Source organism: Linepithema humile, chromosome 4 (genome assembly GCF_040581485.1).
Source record: "Linepithema humile isolate Giens D197 chromosome 4, Lhum_UNIL_v1.0, whole genome shotgun sequence".
Classification (NCBI taxonomy): domain Eukaryota; kingdom Metazoa; phylum Arthropoda; class Insecta; order Hymenoptera; family Formicidae; genus Linepithema; species Linepithema humile.
In genome coordinates this window covers 2,288,274-2,311,346 of record NC_090131.1, presented here as the reverse complement: position 1 = coordinate 2,311,346, position 23,073 = coordinate 2,288,274, and the positions used below count along the sequence as shown (strand labels likewise).

Below are 23,073 nucleotides of genomic sequence, written 5' to 3'. Positions count from 1 at the left end.
CACACAAACGAGACCGCGTACATGTGCTGCGCAAAGCGTTCTGCGCAGTAGAATCTCTAAAGCCTGCATCAGACAATGCAACTTGTTGCAAAAATTCACGAGCGATCTGGTAAATTACTAGAAACGCTGTGCACTGTATGGTGCATTTCTAGTAATTTTCTAGATCGCTTGCAAGTTGCTGCAACAAATTGCACAGTCTGATGCAGGCTTAATATAGAAGGCAGTCCCCTCTCTTGTCCATCTTATTCCATGATAGTAGTTGCTTGTGTCATGGCTTCGGTTGTCTCGATATTTGCATGCGAAACGTCAAATCGATACTGTATGTATATGTGCTAATTGATTTGATGAATAAATTACTGATCGAATACAGAAGTGCGCACATGTGTTCGACGGCCTATCGCGTGTTCTCGCTGTAATCGAAAAAATAGTAAACACGTCGAAGGAAATGATGCCGGTAAAGCAATGAGCCATTTACAAATTTGCGAATTAACGATAGATTGAAGTCGGCGCGGAAGCATCGGCAGGAATAAATAAATTTCTCGCGGACGGAGTTGTGTCTATGGGATACAATATTGCCAACTGGGAGATGATTCGCACGAGAGAGGAATTCGCGGAGAAATTGGGTTTTGACGGCGTCGAGGATCAACACATCATGAACAACATGGTAGACGCGAGAGCTTGTTACAAACCTAGCGGTAAAGTAAGTAAGCAATTGCAACTTTTGCATGTGTTGAGTCGTAACGTGTTTACACTGTGATTTATAATTTCTTCGTAGATATAACAATAGAGATACATGTATATGCATAAAAAGATATACGCAATACAAACATAAAGAAATTATAATCTATTTCTTTTGCATGTAGCACGATTGCCACAGATGTAATTATGGGAATGCATGAGATATTTTACCTTCCAGCTGTGTGGAAATACGATAGTGTAACTGTACACTGTGTCGGATTAATATTGCTTGCTCACGTAAATAACAAAGATTTGATTCGGCTACCGTATGCATTTCAGAGCAGATGAGGAAACGACTTTAAATCATCGTAATAAATTCATTATTATTTATCATGCGTTTGCATATAATGTCTTATTTGCACATAAAGTGCGACTGCGTCTACGTGATAAAAAATATTGAAAAATGACATTCATTAAATAATTTATCTGCAATCTACATATCGATGTTACATTTACGTATCCTTATAAATATTGAACATTCATAAATGAAATAAGAATATTGATATAAAAGTATTAAAATCTTAAATGTAAAAATATCAAATTGATACTCAATTAATATTGCTTTAAAACTGATTGCATGAACATTACATGTGATTAAATGTGCGTGATAGACGCATTACGATGCGTGACGAGCCAACCGACGACAAGCGGGTATCAGATTCTGGGAGCACTAACAATGAGCACACACTACTAGCTTTCGTCAGTAGAAACGCAACGGTTGGCTCGGGTGAACGTTTGCTCGACGGCGCTCCGAACTCTCGTACGTAGTTTTTTTCATTCTGAGCGAGTGTATATCGGTCGGTTTCGTAATCCCTTTGTTCAACCATTACAAATTCTTACGCGTTCGCAAATTAACATAAAGTTAAATCATCCGACGCGCCGTCAACTTGAGCGTCGACAGCTTTACGAATAAGCCTGCATTTATTCGAGAACGATTTCATATATCGTCGGTTATAGCGACTTAACGCATTGTGTGCATTATCACTTTTTGATTCTGTGTGAGTGCTGAATCTCGTAATCTTTTCAAGTGACAAAGTCACAAGATGTTGCGCACGTCGATCGATCGGTCGATTAATAAATCTATAATTGATGCGCTGAATCGATAATTTCTTCACGGCAAAATCGGATTCTATAACATAGTAATTGCAGAAAGAAATTCATGACCCTGTTCAGAGGGTTTTCCCACTGAGTTGTATAATATATAACCCAAATGGTCTACATAATATATTTATATATGTGGTGCACATTATGTGTGTAAATCTCTTGAAAGAAAGCTTTATTCTATAGCCATATTTCTGCACTGCTGACTTCTGTTTTCGATATATCGCATTGTTATGAGTAAAATATTAATAATTATATGTTAATAATTAATTTCTTTTAATAACTTGATGATTTAAAGTAAATTGTTTTGAAACAAAGATCTTTACAGAATTCTTTATGGAATTTTCTTGTCGATAAAACAATTATATATATATCTGTATTTATTTAATCTTTTAAAATTGGGGTCAAGGAGTGAGTAATGATATGCTTAATTACAACAAATACGATTACTAGTTATTATTTCATATGACATTAGGAATAAGCGCGTTGTGTGTTACATGAATTAACTTGATATGACTAAGGCTTCATTACAAAACTCGTCGCTGCCACCGCAACGACGGCGACGACTGGTCTTACAATTAATAACTCAACTCCGAGTCTAATCATGCGTCAACCGCCGAATCAATCCGTCTTATTTCGCAAGTGCTGCGAGTAACACGCTTAACGCGCCGCAATAATTTGTTTCGTATCTTATAGTAATTTGTATGCGTGTCTCTCATTTCTTTTTGTTTTTTTCTAGTAAGCGCGCCGTGTGAGAGAACGAGTTGTGTAGTTGGTTGCAATATTATCCACGTCTCTCTGCTTCTTTCTCTCTTCATCTCTCTGTCTCGTCCCCTTCCTTCCTGCCCCTCCTCTCTTCCTCCAACCATTCGCACATGCATGGATCCCGGCTTGTCCATTGCCGCGTCCCCATTGTGCACTGGTGACGATCGTCCCACCGCGCACGTGTACTCGTCGACAAGCACCGGCTATCTCGGACATCGGATCCCGATTAAACATCAGGCATGACCAACAACAAACAGGTGAGTTGCCTACTTGCGTGGCTTTAAACGTCGCTATTTAGATCTAGAGTAGACCGAGTAATTTGTAAGATCGACTCTTTCGATACTGCATATTTAATCCATTCTCTGTTCAATGCAGAATTATTGCCTATCGCAAAAATTCCACGGTCGGTCTTCAGCTTTTGTACTTTTGTTCAGAGAAAGATTGAACGGAAATACTTAAGACGCAATGGATCGTCTACCGGATGGATAATTTGCTTTTTAACCCGATCAGATGTCCTTGGCAGTGAATGGATTAAAACGGGTCTTAGAAGTAGAGATGTGAAATGAAATAGGAGAGTAGATCGCATAGTAGCCGGCATATCCAAATTAGAAACTACCGTAAACTTTTGTACTGGAGTTGTGAACATTTAAGTTACCTGTTCATATGTTAATGAACTTATCGTGCGCTTTTAAATATGTGAATGATATTTAGCTTGCATCCAGTTAGAAAAGGAATGCTCTATATTATCGATTGACGTGCGAGCGTATGCATGTTAATATATAAATCGTTCAGTTTTTAATGCCCAATCAATTATAAAATCAATATATTGTTGCCGCATATCAAATCTTGATGACCTTCTCTTTATATTCAACGGAATGAATAATGGTATAAAATATCACGTTTACACAGTAACAACGTTATTACATAAGATACCAGTTATTGATCTTGACTATGATACCTTGCGCACTTAATGTATAGAATATTTTATATCTATCGCGAGTCACCTTTTTTATTTGCTAGGTTGTGGAATAAGTAATTTCGAATTTTTCCAAAGCGCAATTTGACGAACACAATATAATCGAATACTTGTTTGTCAAAGTTATAATCAGGTTCGTATCATGATTTTTTCACGTTGCGTCAAAATAATAACACTAATACGAACCCGATATATTTTCTCTGACGAATTTAAAATTTATTTTTTCTCAATAAAAAAATTGATTTTAATTACATGCGATTGAACCAAAACGTTAGAATTTAATTTAAATTGCAAATAAATTTCGGCAGATTTGAAGATTTGAAGTTCACTCAAATATCGAAATAGAGAGAATTAAAAACTCGCAACAGAAATAATGAGCCCTCTCGATGTTTTCACTAATAAATAATCGGTTCCAAATTAAGTCCAAGAATTTTACAGATGTAAAAGTGGTTCACTGGAACGTCCTGTAGTCCTTTATTTCAGAGTGAGAAACGGATCGATTCTTTCGCTGTGATTTTTACGGTTTTCGCTTAAAATTTTTTTTTTTTTTTTTTTTTTTGCGAGAAAAATCGCATAATTCGATCTGTCTCGCTGCGCTACACTGCACACATGAAAATTAGCCGCGTGAGATCAAGAGATTTTAGGGATACGTTTTTACGAAAGTGCCTCATCACTGTCCGTCGTGCGTCTCGCATCGATTTCCCAGTTCCACTTTTTTTTTTAGAAATGTTCAAATTAGCTAATAAGACAAAGGATCGATATTTCCGTTTATCGACGCCAGCAAACTTTCTTTTTCACGGTCTCTAAATAAGAGAGAGTCTTTCCGAAGATAATACACGAGTAGTACGTTTTTTTCTCTAACATTTCTTCATATCTTCGAAATCATCGCATGCGCGATATTACATTCGTACCAAGACGCGTTTATATTTCTCAAGTGCAACCGTATCATAATTTAGTTGTTGTAAAAATGAAATAACATATCATTATAGTAATTTAAAAGCGAAGACTATTATTTAGAACAAAAGAAATTTCTAATTCTGAGAAAAAATTGACCTTGTTTTAAACAAAGCAGATTTCGTTTGTTGATAAAATTGCAACCATTTGTGTTATATTTGGATCGCATTTATTCTAAACTTATCAAACATCATATTTTACGGAATACCCTTTTTTTATCCAACATTTATACGATTTTTTATTAATATTTGCAGTGTCGCGACGCTGCTCCAGTCTTGGCAATTTGTCTGGGGCGGAATTTAATGTAAGAAATGCTACGATAAAATAAACTTAAATAATATTTACAGTCATGGTTCCGCGGTGTGCGAAGCAGCAAGTTTCGGCACGTTTACGGTGTGCCAGCGAAAAGGGAGAAATGCTACGACAACATCAAGATCACGAAGAACGCTCACGATTCGCAGTTTTGCGCCATAAATCCGAAGTTTCTGGCCGTTGTGACGGAAGTAGCAGGCGGTGGAGCATTCCTGGTGTTATCATTGGATCGTGTGAGTTATCTGTGCCTTATCGATTTATCGATTTATCGATTTTTGCTCTGCTTGAAAATAGAAGACGTATTAATTAATGCGGTCAGACATGCGATACGCAATCCATCATATTATTGAACTATATTATTGTTTATTATCACATTTCTTACATTAATCTCGAACTGATTATATCAACTTGATTTTATTGCAGTCGATATCATTAATTATAAAAAATCCTACATATCATTTTATTGGTTTGGATTTTGTTTTGTACAGCAAAGCGGAATAAATCGAGATTTTGCTCGCAAATGTTTTAATCTCTCATGCGCTATTCTATAAAATCCATGAAAAAACTACGCTTCTTAAATAACCTTTCGCGATTAATTAACCGTACACTTTATATAACGTTGCATAATATCGCGTGATATTAATCGCTATTACCGTAATATTAATTTTATTACTTCAATGTTGCAGACTGGCCGCCTCGACTTCAATGCCAGCCGAGTAACTGGACATACCGGTCCCGTTTTGGACATCAAGTGGAATCCATTCAACGATAACATCATTGCATCATGTTCCGACGATTGCACTGTAAGAAATTGTTTTGCGTATGGAGAACATCTTTGCGCGAAGAAAAGTTTGCAGGAAATTTTCATGCACGTAGAGAGTAAAGAATAATCAAGAGTCTCTCTCTCTCTCTCTCTCTCTTTCTCTTCAAAATGTATACCGATTACTATATCTAAGCTCAAAGTTCAGGCTCTCGTGTGCAAGAAAAAGCAACACCGGCAGACAGATTGCAGATCGCTGCGTTCTTTTCTTTTGCTAAAAGTATTAGTACAAGCTTCAAAAAATTGAAAAAAATTTTCTCTTACAATCTTTTGTTCTAAAATTCCAGATAAAACTGTGGCACGTGCCCGACGGCGGATTATCGAGAAATTTGACTGACTGGTTGGTGGAGCTGCAAGGACACAAACGGCGTGTCGCTTATATCGAATGGCATCCGGTAGCGGAAAACGTGCTCTTCAGCGCCGGCTTCGATCATCTTGTTATTGTGTGGGATGTCAACAGATGCGAGGCGGTGAGCATCATCGACAGGCATCCCGATGTGATTTACAGCATATCCCTAAATCGCGACGGCAGCTTACTAGCCACCACTTGCAAAGACAAGAAGTTGCGCGTTTTTGAGCCGAGATCCGGCATCGTTGTCTCGGTAAGTAAACATCCGAAATTATTTATTACAGAACCCAATATAATGAATGTTACGTGTAAATGCATATTGTTGTTAAATACTGTTTAACTCTTTCAAACATGATAAAACTCGTAGAAATAATAAAAGCGAATGCATGAACATTTTTGAAAACTATGACTTTTTTTTAATAGCTTGTATAATAATCACAAATATGAAAAATATATTCGTATTGAAAATTATGTTCTTTGTATTAATTAATATTAATTATTATTCAGGAAGGGGTGTGTCACGCCGGCACGAAAGCGAGCAAGGTGGTATTCCTCGGCAGTTCTGGGCGTCTCTTGACCACTGGATTTAGCAGACATTCGGACCGACAATACGCGATATGGAGTCAACATGACCTGACCGTCCCCCTGACGTGTGAAACGATAGACTCATCGAGCGGGGTGGTTTTCCCGTTTTACGATAACGATACCAATATGGTATTTTTAGCCGGGAAGGTAAGAATGCGCGACGTGCTCAACACGATCCGCTTAAAACTCGGAGCATCGCTACTTTTCGCAGGGTGATGGCAATATTCGCTATTACGAGGTGGTTAACGAGGCACCTTGGATGCACTACCTTAGCCAATTTATATCCGGAAATCCTCAGAGAGGGTTGGGAGTAATGCCGAAAAGAGGCATCAGCACATCCATGTGCGAAGTGTTTAGATTTTACAAATTACACGCAACTCGCGGAATGTGCGAGCCGATCTCGATGATAGTACCTCGAAAGGCAAGTTCACAACGTATTCAATATTATTTATTTCTTTGTGAGATACGACGTAACGAAGAAAGCGATAATATCCGAGTTGTCTCTTTTCAAGCTGTCACAAAATCACACTATGATTACAGAGTGATCAGTTCCAAGAGGATTTGTATCCCGATACAATTGGAACGTGTCCCGCACTATCGGCCAGAGATTGGATCAGCGGTATGAACAGCCCGCCAATCTTAATTTCTCTCAAGACAGGTGCTACATTTTTCATTGATGCGACATATAATAATAAAATTCGATCCGACCAACCGCGTCAGTGAATGTCTCGTGATTGATTTATCAGGTGGCAGCATCTCCACGCATAAACCACGAATATACAAGCCGCCGCAGCTGCCCGCGGCGACCGATCTGAACAACAAGAAGAAATTTGCGTTTTTATCTACGGAAACCATACCGGATTACAGGCCGGTAGAATTGCACAATATGTCTGAGAAAAGTCAGAAGACGTCTAGCAATCAGAGCACAAAGTTTCAGCAGCTTCAGCAGAAGTTCGGAAACGTTGTTATACAGGTACGTAATGCGCGTGTTCTGTGCGTCGTTCGATTCGACATGACACTTTACATCTGACAATCTTTGTTCCTCCGTCAGAAGAATATTATATCATCTCCGCTTAATGACAATAAAGTAATGGAGACTGTGGATGTTCCGAACAATGAGGCGGAACTTCGACTGGCGTTCGCTCGTCAGACCGACGAGTTGAGACTAGTGCGACGGCAGCTCGCCAACAGTCAACTGCGCGTCAAGGAATTGGAGGACCAAATACGAAAGTTGCAGCACCAGTAGAAGCGAGAACGTTACAGGCGCCTCGATATACCGGCTTTGCCGAGCAAGACTTGCTTCACGGCTAAGCGTGACTAGCGAGCCAATACTGGAAATTTATAGAGTATTTATGTACCGCTAAACATATAGTAACAAGGAGCCTAAGCTTTCGAGAATTTTATCCTAACGCGCTTAGGACGTCAGCTCTATGATACTCATACATAAAAAGGTATTCGCACAGAAGTATTTTTACCGATTTTTTCTGTTAATCTACAAATTTTGATATAGAATGACATTTGTCGAGTCGAGTTTAACACATTGGCCACAAAGAAGGGAAAGGAAGCGAAGGGCCCCGCATTTGTTATGTGAAAATTGTACCTGTTCGCACACATGCCTGGATGCGTAAGTTGGATATTTGCGTGTATACGTGCAGAATTGTATATGAGTAAGGAATGAGGAGAAGCACAATATCTTTTTTAGAACGGCAGCATAAAAGTAATTTCATATATATTGTCAATTAGATAACATTTTATTTTGAGAATGATATCATTTGTTGATACTAGTCTGTTAATTGATTGTTAACTTCTATTGCCGTTTCATTTATTGATTATTTAAGTCTTTAATATATTATTTAATATATTGCTTAATCCTTAGAGAGAGAAAAAACTTTGGAGGACAAGTATTTCTTTACGTACTATCATGTTGGAAGAATATTTCTTTTGTTTATATCTTTGCAACGAGTAAACTAATTTCGTTGCTGATCTATTGCATTAATAAATGTCACGCTATATTCTACAATACTGCAACGCTATTACTTATATCGTGCGAATAAACTAGCGCATTAGTGCACTAAGTATTTTGCTATCGCGTGTATCTTTCACTGCCATCTATACACTGCCGTGATGTCGATGGCAATAATAAAATCTTTAAATCTATTAACAGCAGTGAGATAATACTTAATAAATGTTGTGAATACTTGCGAATTATTTTAATCGCTTTTTACACGAGAAACGCAATAAATAATAAACTCGCGGTGTGACGTACGCGCAGCGAGATCATTAGACAGCGTATAGCCTTAAAGGGAATAGCGAATGTACTAAAACATTTATTTCTCTAGCATTAATCTCTCGCAATTTGGAGAATTATGCCAAATTATATATTTGCTTGACAACAATAATCAAATCATGTGTGTGTGTAACGATTTATACGTTTATATATGTATTTTTCATACACAGTGTGTAATTATATCGTGAGTCGACAAATATAGTACCTGGATACTACACTTCACATATCGCTTGTGATCAAGTGAGTGTAAAATTTCGTTATTCGTAAAAAAAAAAACAAACAAATATAGTAAGCGTAAGTCCTGGAATTTACTGATATAGCAGCATCTAACGTAGCATTTCCCTAGTCTCTTTCTTCATCAATTATTTACTTAATCGCCATTAGCTTTAAACATTTTTTGGTCCACACACAAATAATATGTCTAAATTAAAATCTTCTCTTAGAAACGATGTACAATTGTCACTTGGAAAATACGGAGCTACCTACGTGCGTTATATTAGTGATACACACATTGCGTAGTTTGTAGATATATTTTCGATATTTATACCCAAAGCAATTTTCATGATATTTATAAAATAAAACAATAACGATCCACCTGCGTGATGAACGTTAAGATACGACATTTCGCTACGAATTATATAAATTTGCTTGCGATGCATCAAGACTTGTATGTCATATTTATCAATCAAATATACTGTCGAGACCCAGTCGTGTGATACCGCGCACTAAACAGAAATACCAAAGAGTGTTGTTATCTCACACAGATTACAGGCGAATTTACTGTCGCGTGTCAACTGCTGAATGAATTTATACACAGAACATCAAAAATTATATGTATACCACAAGCAGGGATCTCAGTAATAAAAAAGAAACATTTAGTCACATCGGTGTTGCTTTATTACTTATATTAAAGTGCAAAAATATATTTTGTGTTCCGGAATTCATAAGTAATAATCAATTTAATTCCGATTGTTGCATCATTGCGCAACAAGAATACAGCATATTATACTTATCTGATACATCAAATGATCATGTTCATTCTTTTTAGCATTTTCTACTCAGACGGATATCAAATGGACGGATATATTTCACTTCAGTACATATTATTATCTAAAATCTAGATATGTAAAATATACAAATGTATTCTATTGCTCTAACAATTATGAGATATATCTTAATCTCTAATCAAGTAATAAAAAAATATTAGAAAATTATAAAACATTTGCTCTTTGAATGACTTGATGCGATCGATTGTGGAAATAACTATTTGTCAAAATATAAAAGTATGACTCGAATTTCACGAGAAAAAGTCAAAAAGGAAAAAGAACTTTTTTGATTCTCCAATCGATTGAAAATTTTCCTTCATTTTCTGACTTATCCTCGTGCAAATATCGATAAAACGAGTATCAACAATTCAGAAGTAAGAGCCTCTCGTTGTGGTGCCGTAAAGCAATTCTGAATACAAAATTTCGAAGAAAATCTATTCTAATTAAATTTCTGTTTCCTTATGATTGATATCTCACATTCATAAACCGTTTGATAAATTTAGCTACAAAATTATGCGTATATGCTGAGAGGATTGAAATCATAAATCGTTAAAAGAAATCTGCCAAATCTTATTTGGCAGTAAAAATAAAAATCTGACAATAAATTGTTACAAGACATTGCTTTTATCTAAGCGTTACGTTTTGCGATGAACACTCTGGAAATGCCATTGGCTGAGCGATCAACAATTGTGATCGAAATTCGATTTGTTATTTGGACGGAGCTCAGAGAAAGGCGAGGGTGAAAAATGCATTCATAATAATGAACAATGAATTCGTCAGACTCTCAGAGATCTTGAACCATTCGGCTGTGAAACAGTTTCGTCCAGATCACTAATAAAGCCATTGGCATGATCCACGTGTATACAGTGCTCGGCACGAAGGACTTTGCCGAATTGCATCCGTCGGTGGAACATGTGTACACACAGGTGCGATAGGTCAACTTGTCGCCCGGCTGCTTAACGTAGTCGCAGTAGTTCCCCAGGTGCGCGGACGAACAAAATCGCTTTGTACCGATGCCACCTATTTTCGGATATAAACGTTAGATCATGTGATTTGTTTCTATTTCTCACATATTCAATAATATGTGTCAATCGAGTGATGAAGCGGAATGTGTTTTACAAGTGACAAAAAGAAGAGCGATACCTCATGATACACAGAAAGATGCATAGATTATCATTTGTCGCGCACACTTTGTGGAAATACATGAAAATAATTTATATGTTTGGAAGATCAAAGTCAGGCATAAATTTTCTTCAAACGATCAAACTACAGCTGTTTTTATTAAGTCATTTTTAAAGCGAGGAACGTAAAAGAAAATCAAAAATTATTCCATGCTTAAATAATCACTTTTTGGAGCAGGAAACATGATTGCTTCTTTCTAATCACCCTCTATTTTTCCTAATAAACATTTTATAAAAAAAAAAACAACTAATATCTTAGAAATATGGAGTCGTGCACGTTGTTTGTGCTTCAAATCGTATATTTCAGCAAATTAAAAGTTTTCTTTAGCCTTCTTTTATTACTTATTATTGAAATTATTTCCACCATATTAGATAAAATACAATGGATGCAAAAGCTTTTCCAAATTAAAAGGTACTCGACAGGTAATTGACAGGCAAACATCTGATTTTAGAATTCTTAAAACTTCTTGAATTACATACATTGTAAGGTGATTAAAGTTTCCAGGGATTACTTGCTCCGAAAAGTAATCGTTACCGACGATTTAGCAACACAAACATGCACACTTGACAATAAGAAAAACGTTGTAACTTCATATAAGAACCTCCATAACGGCCAATCGATTTGATGCAGTAACGCGCATCATGAACATGACTACAGTTAGCCGGCACCAAAAAATTTGCAACCAAATCACCGTCCATGCATTTCCACTCATCCCCTGATGCGCACTGGTAGCAATCCAAGGCTATCGCTTGATTAATTGAGAAAGCAATGATTAAACTTCTAATTATGATTATGATTGATCAACACTTAATGTTACACAAATTTCATCAATTATATGTTACACATAGTTGTATGACAATTCTTAGATGTCCTTAATAATGATCCATGCTTCAATGATGTTTCTACGATAATATGAGAAGGGATTTCAGTTAGTAAATGCGCTGGATTGTTGGAATAGAATTTACAAAAATGTCAACATTAAGAACATAACAATTAAATGTTAAAAAACTGCTTATAGCAATTTGCTTCATCTGTGAACGCGATCCAAGATCTCACATGCAAGACATGCACAGCAAGTATGATTCTAGGATATCTGAAAAACATGGAAAGAATTGCTCAATTTTACAGAGTCCTTGGCATGCCCTGTTAGATCCGTGCTCGAGATATGATTGTCAGTTATCAAGCCTTCCCTGTATCGCCTATTAAATTATGACTATGTTAGATTCCCAAGCCAGGTTATGAAACACCCTTGTTGTTGTTTACCCTCGAAACGGCCTATGTGCTTGACACAATATTGCGCCCCATAAACGTCGTTGCATGATTCCGGCTGAAGATCCACATCGCTCTTTAGAAACTCATTGCACTGAAAAGGGTATGTGGTGCTGGTGCTGTTACACCGATAACACCTGATGCTATATCCTGAATTAAAATATTATTTGTCAAACTATACAAAAGATATATAAGACATACGCTGCTCAATTGTACGTTAAACAAAGGGAAGATAAATGATAGTTCAAATTCTATTTCTATATATGTACAAATTAATACGTACACAAGAACTACTTAAAATACATATATTTATATGTAAGAATTATATTTCTTTATAGTCACTCATTTATTTTTCTTTCTCTATTACTTAATTATAATTTTACTTTTTCAATAATATTTCACACGTAAAATCGAAAATAAGACAAGATAATGTATGCCCCACCCAAAACACAAAACGGCGTGATCTCAATGATTAGTCGCGTTCCTTTTAGCATCATGTATTAACCTCACCTGTTTCTATTAGCAATGAGAACACCAGAAGTATGTATACTCCGATGGCGAAATTTACGTTGCCCATTTTAAAAGTTAACAGCTTCACACGATGGTCCACAGCAAACCTCTGTTCTGATACTCTTACGATTAACTTGACGTATCTAACATCCACCTGTTCGACCACCAATGACCACTGGTTGACCACAAAAGCTGATGTACCATGCACAGTCGTTTATTAAAACTTAGGAGTGAAACTTCATGTTTTTCTTATAAATATGCATCTATCATGAATTAATTACACGAAAGTTTTAACATATAGCACAAATCAATTTATAATTTAATCATAAAAAAAGAAAGAATTTGAACTGATTTTGGAAACTTTACGTGAGTAAAGGATGTAACTCTGATGAAATTCTGGATATAGAGTCGATAAAGAAGTCCAATGTTGATAAAGAAATTCTCTGTATTTATGTTATTGCATGTAAATTATATAACTTTTTATTTTGTATGTTTATTATGAAAATGGAGTATAGAAAAGCATGACATTTTTTATTATATTCACATAATAAATACCTATTAATAATATGATGTTACATACATCGTATTTATTTTCCCATTCAATTATCTTCCAAATGACATTTTCAAGATAGCGTTTTGAAGATTACTCCGAAGAAATATCTTTTTTTACATCATTTCGAAGGAGAAAACATTCACATCTCAAAATAATTTCAATTTGAAATGGATTTTTGGAGCAAGCGCCATTTTTGGGGTTATAATTGCATGGAGAAAGATTTGGTAATCAAATAGTCTATAAATAAGTAATAAATATTATTATGCATAATAAAATTGAATAGCATTCTATATATCTAATATGTAATAATATGATATATACATTTATACGTGCGATTTCAGTTTGATTATCTTTCAATCAAGGAAGCAAATATATCACTTGATAAGTAATCAAAAGCAACATCACATCATGTTGTATTATATACATAATGCAACGTAAACTACAAAATTTGTATTATTTCTCGCTTTTGATTCGATATGGCTACAGAAACAGGAACTTCAATAAGAGATTTAACTATACGCTTTGCACGTTACATATAAGATTTCATAAGTCGTAGTGTAATCGAAAGTGTCTTCTTTCGTAAGAAAGTGAGTAAAAACGAAGAAAAATATGAATTGGTAACTCATTTTCAGTATATCAGCCGAGTTCATTTAGGATTTTGCTTTATGCTCAAGTGCAGAACTCCTTTCCTTGGTAGCAGTCTCCATTTCTTTCAGTTTGGAAGACCTGGGTTTCATACATCTACCAATCCTGGCTCTGTCGCGCATTCCTTTGACACTCTGTTTATCGTAAGCGCGCGACGTCCTCAATGATACCTTTGCGCCAGTTTCTTCCATATTGCAGGACGATTCTCCGATCTCGGGGAGAGCCTTAGATATCCTCGAGATGATTTTCAATCTTTTCGCGCCCTGTTTGACCACCGCTGTCTCTTCCGAAGATACATGCGTCTTCGCCGAACTGTCCGCCAGCTTCTTACTTGCACACGTGTGCGTGTTTAAACGCGGCTCGAGGGTGTCGTTAACAACTGATCCTACATTAGACTTGTTCAAGCCGTAGTGCTCGATCGTGTTCAGAAATGATTTTTCTTCCACTTCGGATCTTATCGCGCAGATTATCGCGCTATTCTCCGCATTGACACAGTGATTTTTTCGACGGGCAAGCGTTGGCCTGGGCTTCTTATTGCCCTTGATTCTCTTCACCGCCGTATAAAGCGAAGCACCGCGACGGAGGATGCACTTTCTCATCAGATTGCCTTCGGTTTTTAAAGCGTTTCTCGCTCCGGTCACCGCGTCGCTCAGTTTCGTTTCTATTTCTTTCAGAATACAGGTATTCTGAGCGATGGTGCCTTCATCGTCCTGTAATTCAAAGGCATACATGAAGATTGGTACTTGAGAAATATTTACAAAAATATTGTTTACGCATGACCCACAATGATGATAACATAAAAAATAAATCTGTGTATGTGTGTGTGAGAGAGAGAGAGAGTGAAAGTGAGAGAGAGAGATGGATTTTATTCAATTATTAATTATGCAAATGTGACTTACCCTTTTGTGCTATGGCGCTATGCATATCAAAAACGAACAAAATGCGGCACATATCATACACTTTGAAAAAAGACGAAGCGCGTCTACATGTAAAATACATAAAAATTAAAAAAAAAATTATAAAGCAAAAAAAAAAAAGAGAAATAGCCTGCAATGCAACGAAAAAGTACTTAATTTGATTAATAAAAGTATCTATTATCGTATCTACTGTATTTCTATAAAATCGATTTTTGTGTCAGCATGTTCATACTCGTAGAGTGCTGTGAAACACATCGAAATATATCGTTCCAACCTATCGATATTCCTTATCTACATATCATTTACACATTTCGTCGAAATTCAAAACTTATAAATAGTAATCTTAAGTTTGCTATCGTTTGCCAGCAAGCAATACGCGATATTTATGCTGAATCGTCTCTCATTTGTCGGGGATTGATATTGTGGTCGGGATTTCCAGGAAACAAATAAAAGTAAGATAAATAAATGGTCGCTAAAACTGTAACATTTATTAACACAGTTGGATATGTAAGCCCGTGTGCAGTACATTATGAAGTTTTTGTACATAGACGTATACACAATCATGAATTGGACTTTAAGTTTCTGAATGACTCGTTCAAGTATATTGTCAAGATAAAACTTCATTGTCTGACCGTGAATATTTGCTTATCCGAGGAAATCTTAAAATTGCACATTATCATACATCTTTATAATGGTCTCAACATTGATATATTACGTTTTTATATTACCATCTGATATAGATATATTAAATAGAATTAGATCAAAAAGAGAAATAATCATTCCAAATAATTTTATAAACTTTTGTATGCAGCGTGTGTATTTTTTAACTATATATATATGTATATATAGTTGAAAAATAGACGCACATACATATGTATAGTTAAACGAGCAACATGTTTATATTTTAATCAACAAGCCGCCATATCCCACTTCAACAATTCCATCAGCCAGAGATATATAGTGGTTTAACCACTTATATCTCCACGTCGTGCCCTTTGCTAAAGAAATAGATATAATTAATTACAAAAATGTGTAACATCAACAAGTTCTGTTCATAACTATTCACATAGACTCATCATCACTCTTTGTTTTACTACAACATAAGTTAAAATGATACGATTATAAGTGCACTTGTGTGCGATTATCAATATCAGTGCAGAAAAATTTATTATTTACAAACAAGTATTAATATCAAGTAGAAGCGTTAATGTGTATGATTGATGGGCGCGTTGTGCTGTCGCGATATAAAATGAATCAATAATGCGAAATTTTTGTACATATTATTTATCCGTCTCACTTCCATTTATCAATGTAATTTTGAAATTTTGTCTTAAAGAAATTTGCATGCGCGTTACATGCCATATGTAAACACTAAGCGAATCATTTGTACAGTGAAAACAGACAGTCATCTGCAAAATTCAATGAGATTAGATACATTATATAAAAATGTTAATGTTTTTAATTGTTTAATATCACGAAATTAATACTTTTAATATTTAATAGAGAATATTCCAATGTGTACATTAATTTAAAGAAGTATACGAGATATCAATGTCTTGTCTATATAAAGATATCAAATTTGGAAGACTATTAAGAAAAATTATATAAAAGTAAGAGCTTTGCAACATATATTTCGTATGTGATAAATACTGTCGTCAGGAATAACATTCGTCACGTTCATTATTGTCGCAAAATATTTTGATTTACATATTATATGAAAGACCGAATCGTGTTTCTGTACAATTACAGATTTTAATACAACTCGAGATATATATTCACATAAATTTACGATTTTGTGAACACAAAAAAAAAATCTCTCTCCCACACTTTTAATTATACACAAGTAAATTTATTTTGTATTAGGCACTAATTATTGTAGTGTTAATGCTAAACAGCGTACCAAGTTAGTTGGTGAACAGAACAAGTGATTATGATAGTATACACTGTCTTATGTCAGCATCGCAAACGTCACTCTCACTACTCATATCAAAATTTACCTTACGCAGCGATTTGTTGAGCGGTGCGGAAAGATTGTTCACATACGTTAATTTCAAATGAGATCTTACTCCTCTTAGAGAACGGTATTGGCTGTTCGGCAATCGGCTGTTGGGATTGCTCCCGGTGAGATCGAGGATAGAAGGGCCTAATGCTGCTCCAACCTGCGTATTATCAGTGACATATATATATTTTAGCAATTATCTGAGAGTTGAATAAGTATAAGAGAAAATAAAATGGATGTACCGCTTCAAATACCGTCGGGGTGTATTTCGGTGGGACAAACATGTGATTAATAGTTTTGTTCACGCCATCGCGAACTCTGGCCGGTATTGTGTTCACCAAACGACCAGAGTTGTAATTGCACTCTAACGTGTAGCTGCGTACCAAACCGGTCGTCTTGTAGACCGCTACGCGTCCCGAACCTTCTCTCGACATACCGTCGCGCTTGTCTCTATCAAAATCATGTACTTAATACTTCAATTGCATATAAAAGTGGACGTAATCTCAATTCTTCAACGGCGGACATACACTCACATAATATACATATTTCGTTCGGCAAAATTGCACGATGTGAAATGAAAGTGTGGATTGTTGATAGACATCAATTTAGGCAACAGCATACACATAATAGTATCTTCCGGATCGGTAAAGTGATTGCCGTACATGAAGACACCTTTCTTCGAAGCGTGACCGTGAAGATCGATGTATAAAAACAATCCAGAATTATCTGAAGATTTTGGTAATTCGTCTACAGCTGTATAAGTTAGTTTGCTATTTGTTCTATCTTCCGTAACGTTATCATTTTTGTCGCTCTCTTTCCGCAGTTCTTGGCTCTCATCTATATATGACAAGAATAAGCAGATTAGAAACCATAAATTCATGGAATTCTGTGATACAAAATGAATATCAGTACCAATAACTGTACTGTTCAAACACTCTAATGTCAACAAATGGTTCTTAGTTTCGAAAGCACATCTGTCCTTCTCGTCTAATGACATAAGTGTTACCTATAAAAAAGTAGTAACATTAGAAGGATAATGTTGCAGCTTAATGAAATATGCATTTACTCGTACAAATTTTCTCCCTGATCGTATTCGCAATATAAAAAGCAGTATTTATTAATAGAAACTTTATCATTTTTTATCATACTTGTTGCAGAAGTCTTGTGGTAGTATCACGTACAGCGTTTACTATCGAAGTAGTTGAGTTTATAATGCTTACGTTGCTATCCACAATTTCTAAGTTTATATTTGATAGGTCGTCAGTCAATTCACTTGGTAATTGATAGGAATAGTGATAATATCTAGAACAAAAGTACATAAAAATCGATGGTATAAGACGTGTATTACGTTAATTTAATTAGAAATACACACAAATTACCTTATTAAGTTTCTTGCAGCATATATCGTGGGATGATCTATTTCGGAAGGATTTAGATAAACTCTATTCAAATTTACTCCTTTAGTGTCCATTCGATAATGACCTCTGGCAACACCGTCCGGATTGAGCATTGGTATTAATTTGAACACATAGAGGCGACGTAAATTTATGGCAATCTGATCATCGCGATTTAGTAGAAAATTGAGGAAGCCGTTCAAGACAAAGCTAGATGGTGTTTCACCTGGATGGACTCTGGCACTGATTAAAATTATCTAAAAAAAAAACCATGTATTATATATATATATATATGACAAGAGTGCACTTGATTAAAAATAAAAATATCCTTTATGTTAACAACAATACCTTTTTGTCCCAAAATTTGTAAGGCCTCTCCTCACTTATCTCAGGAAACATATTATTCAGTCTATCTTCTCTCTCCGTTGATATGTTGTGGTAAGAGCTTATCGTTAATACATCCAGTCTGCGATCTTCCAAAGATTTTATTGCACATTCTCTGTGATAATAGATATCATCTGTACATATTGCACTCCTCTTTTCCATTCTCATATCAATTCTTCTCAAATAATTTTGCAAATCTGTGTATGAGAATGGATAGGTGAAAGCAAAGTAAGAAATGGCCTTTGAATTTTCCGGTGTGTGATAAAGAAACGATAAAGTAAAGTCGTTCCCCTTCTGGTCAAGCTGCAATTAAATGATATGCTATAATTAATACAATCTTGCCACACTCCTGGATGTACTATAATTATGTATGCTGCAATTACAGTGTACGTAGGTTTTTCTCGAATCCGTTCCCAATGCAAGTGTCCCGGCACGATCTTAAAGACGGGACACATTCCTTGACTGAACATCTTAACTTGCTTGTTCAGATTGACTATGTTAAATTTGACCGAGACACTTGGACGACTAGATCTGACTCCAAAGTAAAACCAAGTCCTATTGTTATTTTGAAATTGTGTTTCGTGACAGTCGTGCTTTGTCCACAAATTAAATTCATACTCTGACACCTCTTTAGAATTTGAATTATTACTTGATTTACCTTCGATTTCATAAACATCTAAAAATAGTAAGATGATATTGTATCATTATATAAGAGAAGCAGATTTTAGTCATATATATATATATACACTCAACAAGGTTGGATTTATATAAAGTAAGATCGATCTTTACTTAATTAATTAGCACAAAAAAAATCTGCAATTTGACACATTTATATTTACATTAACAGACACATGTACACACTTATTCATATCGTGCATTTCACACACCCAAATCAATAAAATATGTATGTAAGAGGAAGATTCCATTACCTTTGTCAGAAGTTTCTGGTATCCTCACTTGTTCCACTTTAGCCAAATTGGCCGAATCAAAGTTGTTGAAAAACAAGAAGCCACCGCAGGTAATGCTCTCAGCCGTGCTCGCCATAGTGCAACGAAGGTTACATCCACTGCGACACCGACTCGCGAAACGGAGGGCAAGTCATTCATACAACACCGTCAGCGTCCTGCTTACAACACAAATGGGATTTCTCTTCACCCCTTCACCGATTCGACCTCGAATACCGCCGCAAAACGCATTTCACATTGTCAACGATGGCATTTTGCTCTCTTTCCCGCGGGGCAAATTGCTTCTCACCCTCTTTCTCTCACTCTCTCTTTTTGTTCTAACAGTTCTCGATCATATGTTCTTTATTTACACTGCTTAGGATATCGTACGAATGGGACGCAAAACTTCAAAACGGCACGCGGCATTTTTTTAGTATCGACATCTTTCGGCGTCTCTCAGCATCTTTTGTTATCAAACATTAACCTCGTTTTTGATCAAGAGCAATCAAGAGAGAGATATATTAACTTACAAACTGTCTCTCCTAATCACAAATTGTCAACGTCCGGCTTCACTTTATGTGATATTTATTTACATATTTAATGGTGCATTCTCAAAAAACGGCTTCACAACCGTTTGATTGACAATAATAGTGGATTCACACTGCGTGCATTATTCGACACACGATATTCGATATTCACTAGAAAAAAAATGTTCCGTCTAAAAATTTTCCAAACGTCCCAAAAAAAGAAAACTAGTTTTCTCATTAAACATTGAATGCTGTATGTCGACGATGAAGTATAAATCTCACATAAACAGTCGTAGTGTGCGATCTCTTTTCGTCGGAAAAGCATAAGATTGATTGGACACCTCGCGATACACGTATCGCGGCATGTGCGCATCAGAACCGTTATATATTACAAAGAGTACAAAAATGCGCCGATCGTAGCGCGTATTGGCACGGAACGGAACAGCTGATTTTCGTTAGCCCGGCAGAGATTGAAGTATATGCATTGTTGCAACATTCAGTCGTGTCGGAGCGCAAGTGAATATCGTATTGTTGTGGTACTATAGCGCTCGCTAGTAATTCGTGCGTATAAAAAAATACAAGTGAATCCGGCTATATTCCGACTGTAGACCGTATTCGGCTGCTCGAATCATCGAATTGATATTGTGCGATATTTACGCGGAGTAAATAGTATCCAAGAATTATGGCCAGTCCGATCGTTAATACTGCCAACGGATATAACTTTAAAGTAGTTTTACTCGGCGAAGGATGCGTCGGCAAAACCTCGGTCGCCCTGCGATACGTCGAAGACAAGTTCAATGATAAGCACATCACTACTCTACAGGTGATATTCTACGTACTTTTTCAAGAGTCACCGCTCCACGCGTGATTACTTTCGCATTGTTTGCTTTAATCTATTTAGAGCTGATAATTATTTTTATTTGTGTAATTTTCACTTTATTTTTTAATACGAATAAAATATGTTTCTTGAGAGCAGCTAAATCAAAACTATATATTATACAAGACTGCTCTTAACAATGTGTGGAACTTAAATTTGTATTATGTAAAAGTGTTTATGAAAAGAAATTATATATAGCGTATTCCATAAGATACAATCTTAATTTGAATGGCAGATTCTATGATTAATTAAAAATTAATTTTTTCTCAGCGAAAATGTTGAGGTAAAAGAGCTTCACAAAGTAAGCTTTAAAAGGATAAATGGAAAATAGATTTGTATTTTGTAATCACAATGTGAAGTAGATTTTACTTGAACGGAACTTTAATTTGAAGATTGATTATTAAGGTGCGTAATGTTGAAAATTCGAAAGCGGATAAATAATGACCTTTAATATTTCTGTTCAGGAGAAATCAATTTCAAATTGGTCAGAGAATCTGTCATTGAAATTACTATCATATTAATTATTAAGACGAGAGATAATTAAAACTTATATGATTTAAAAACACATTTTGAAGATTTACTGACTGCACTTTTTTTTCAGGCATCCTTTTTGAATAAAAAATTGAATATCAATGGAAAAAGAGTAAATTTGGCGATATGGGATACAGCTGGACAAGAAAAGTTTCATGCGTTAGGACCAATTTATTACAGAATGTCCAATGGTGCCATTCTAGTTTATGATATTACGGATGAAGACACCTTTCAAAAAGTACGACCAACAACATATTCAAAACATTTTGCTTATTTCCACAGTTAAGGAAATTTCTGTGATATTTGAGTTTTATTGTTAGGTGAAGAACTGGGTGAAGGAGCTCAAGAAGATGTTGGGTAGTGAGATTTGCTTAGTAATAGCGGGCAATAAAGTGGATCTGGAGAAAGACAGAAATGTTGCCATAGAGGAAGCCGAAGAGTGAGTTGGACGATTTTCTTTTCACCAGGAATTATGTGGGCAAATACAAAAAATGTGATGATAAAAATTCCTTTTATCAGATACGCCAAACAGGTGGGCGCTATGCACTTTCACACATCCGCCAAATTGAATCGGAACATTGAGGAGATGTTCTTGGATTTGACGCGACGCATGATGCAACGTGCGGACGAGGCTGAGCAGAAGTCCACCCTCACGAGGACCAACAGCACACGTCGCAACGTCGTGATGGTTGAAGACGAGGCGGAACAAACTCAACCAAGCAGAGGTTTTTGCTGCAGTGGTGGTGGTGGTGGCGGTGGTAGCAGTGGCGGTGGCGACTTTTCGTAGACCTTTTGAAATCCATTTGTGTCCATTGTCAGATAAGGTCTAATTTCGATAAGCCACGAGTTATGTACGGTATGAAGCACCTCAAGCGTGACAAATTGATATCTTCAACAATACTTCCCGAGATATTGATTTATCACACAACTAACTGTGTATGTGTGCGTGTATGTGTGAGTATTTGCATTGCGTATGTATAAAATGCATGTATATGCCTCTATATATATATACTTTGCTATTCGAAAATTGCGGCAGGTTAACTAAAGATTAGCTTGATAAAGACTATGTGACGCGGTTCTGTGAGACTGTAAATGAGATGTGGGCATTTTCAAGACTAGAAAAATTTTGTTTGGCTTTTATCCAAAATAAGATAGTTTAAGGTAATGTACATATTAAGTGCCTATAATTTTATTGTACAATACATTGATTTGGACTGGCTATTAAATAATTCGCAATATGTTTATTCATCTAAAATTATACCTAGCGATACAAGAGTTGTTATGTAAAGTTTAAATTATTGTTATTGTAAGTTATTTTACGAACATAAAATGATAAATTGTCATAATGTTATGGAAAAACATTATTACTTAGCATTTATGTCTCAGTCCCATTATGTTCCGAAAATAT

General features: G+C 35.8%; 4 protein-coding genes across 6 annotated transcripts; 2 read left to right on the top strand and 2 right to left on the bottom strand.

Annotated features, from left to right (window-relative positions):
- Positions 1 to 239: 239 nt before the first annotated feature.
- Positions 240 to 9,769, top strand: LOC105672248 (coronin-2B-like). The gene is made up of 9 exons (XM_012367052.2): positions 240 to 700; positions 4,882 to 5,079; positions 5,533 to 5,649; positions 5,954 to 6,268; positions 6,523 to 6,747; positions 6,812 to 7,021; positions 7,141 to 7,258; positions 7,347 to 7,573; positions 7,652 to 9,769. Exons 1-9 carry the CDS (start codon positions 560 to 562, stop codon positions 7,844 to 7,846), a joined length of 1,746 nt encoding a protein of 581 aa, XP_012222475.1. The 5' UTR covers positions 240 to 559; the 3' UTR covers positions 7,847 to 9,769.
- bou (boudin) lies at positions 9,762 to 13,185 on the bottom strand. Of its 2 annotated transcripts, XM_067352808.1 has the most exons (4): positions 12,895 to 13,185; positions 12,379 to 12,534; positions 11,717 to 11,863; positions 9,762 to 10,953 (listed from the first exon to the last, which is right to left on the bottom strand). In XM_067352808.1, exons 1-4 carry the CDS (start codon positions 12,959 to 12,961, stop codon positions 10,718 to 10,720), a joined length of 606 nt encoding a protein of 201 aa, XP_067208909.1. In that variant the 5' UTR covers positions 12,962 to 13,185; the 3' UTR covers positions 9,762 to 10,717. The 2 variants fall into 2 exon arrangements, with proteins under 2 accessions (XP_067208909.1, XP_012222479.1); XM_012367056.2 differs by lacking the exon at positions 11,717 to 11,863 and having other exon boundaries at positions 12,895 to 13,123.
- Positions 13,186 to 13,321: 136 nt separating this feature from the next.
- LOC105672235 (cytosolic carboxypeptidase-like protein 5) lies at positions 13,322 to 20,175 on the bottom strand. 2 transcript variants are annotated; one of them, XM_067352781.1, is made up of 10 exons: positions 19,716 to 20,175; positions 19,170 to 19,462; positions 18,751 to 19,089; positions 18,388 to 18,659; positions 18,157 to 18,310; positions 17,921 to 18,014; positions 17,542 to 17,845; positions 17,251 to 17,458; positions 17,007 to 17,168; positions 13,322 to 14,802 (listed from the first exon to the last, which is right to left on the bottom strand). In XM_067352781.1, the coding sequence occupies exons 1-10, from the start codon at positions 19,828 to 19,830 to the stop codon at positions 14,098 to 14,100; spliced, it is 2,646 nt and encodes an 881-aa protein (XP_067208882.1). In that variant the 5' UTR covers positions 19,831 to 20,175; the 3' UTR covers positions 13,322 to 14,097. The 2 variants fall into 2 exon arrangements, with proteins under 2 accessions (XP_067208882.1, XP_067208883.1); XM_067352782.1 differs by lacking the exon at positions 13,322 to 14,802 and adding an exon at positions 15,472 to 16,007 and having other exon boundaries at positions 19,716 to 20,147.
- Positions 20,176 to 20,562: 387 nt separating this feature from the next.
- On the top strand, positions 20,563 to 23,011 carry Rab21 (RAS oncogene family member Rab21). The gene is made up of 4 exons (XM_012367033.2): positions 20,563 to 21,080; positions 21,736 to 21,903; positions 21,986 to 22,104; positions 22,185 to 23,011. The coding sequence occupies exons 1-4, from the start codon at positions 20,940 to 20,942 to the stop codon at positions 22,450 to 22,452; spliced, it is 696 nt and encodes a 231-aa protein (XP_012222456.1). The 5' UTR covers positions 20,563 to 20,939; the 3' UTR covers positions 22,453 to 23,011.
- The last annotated feature ends 62 nt before the right edge of the window (positions 23,012 to 23,073 follow it).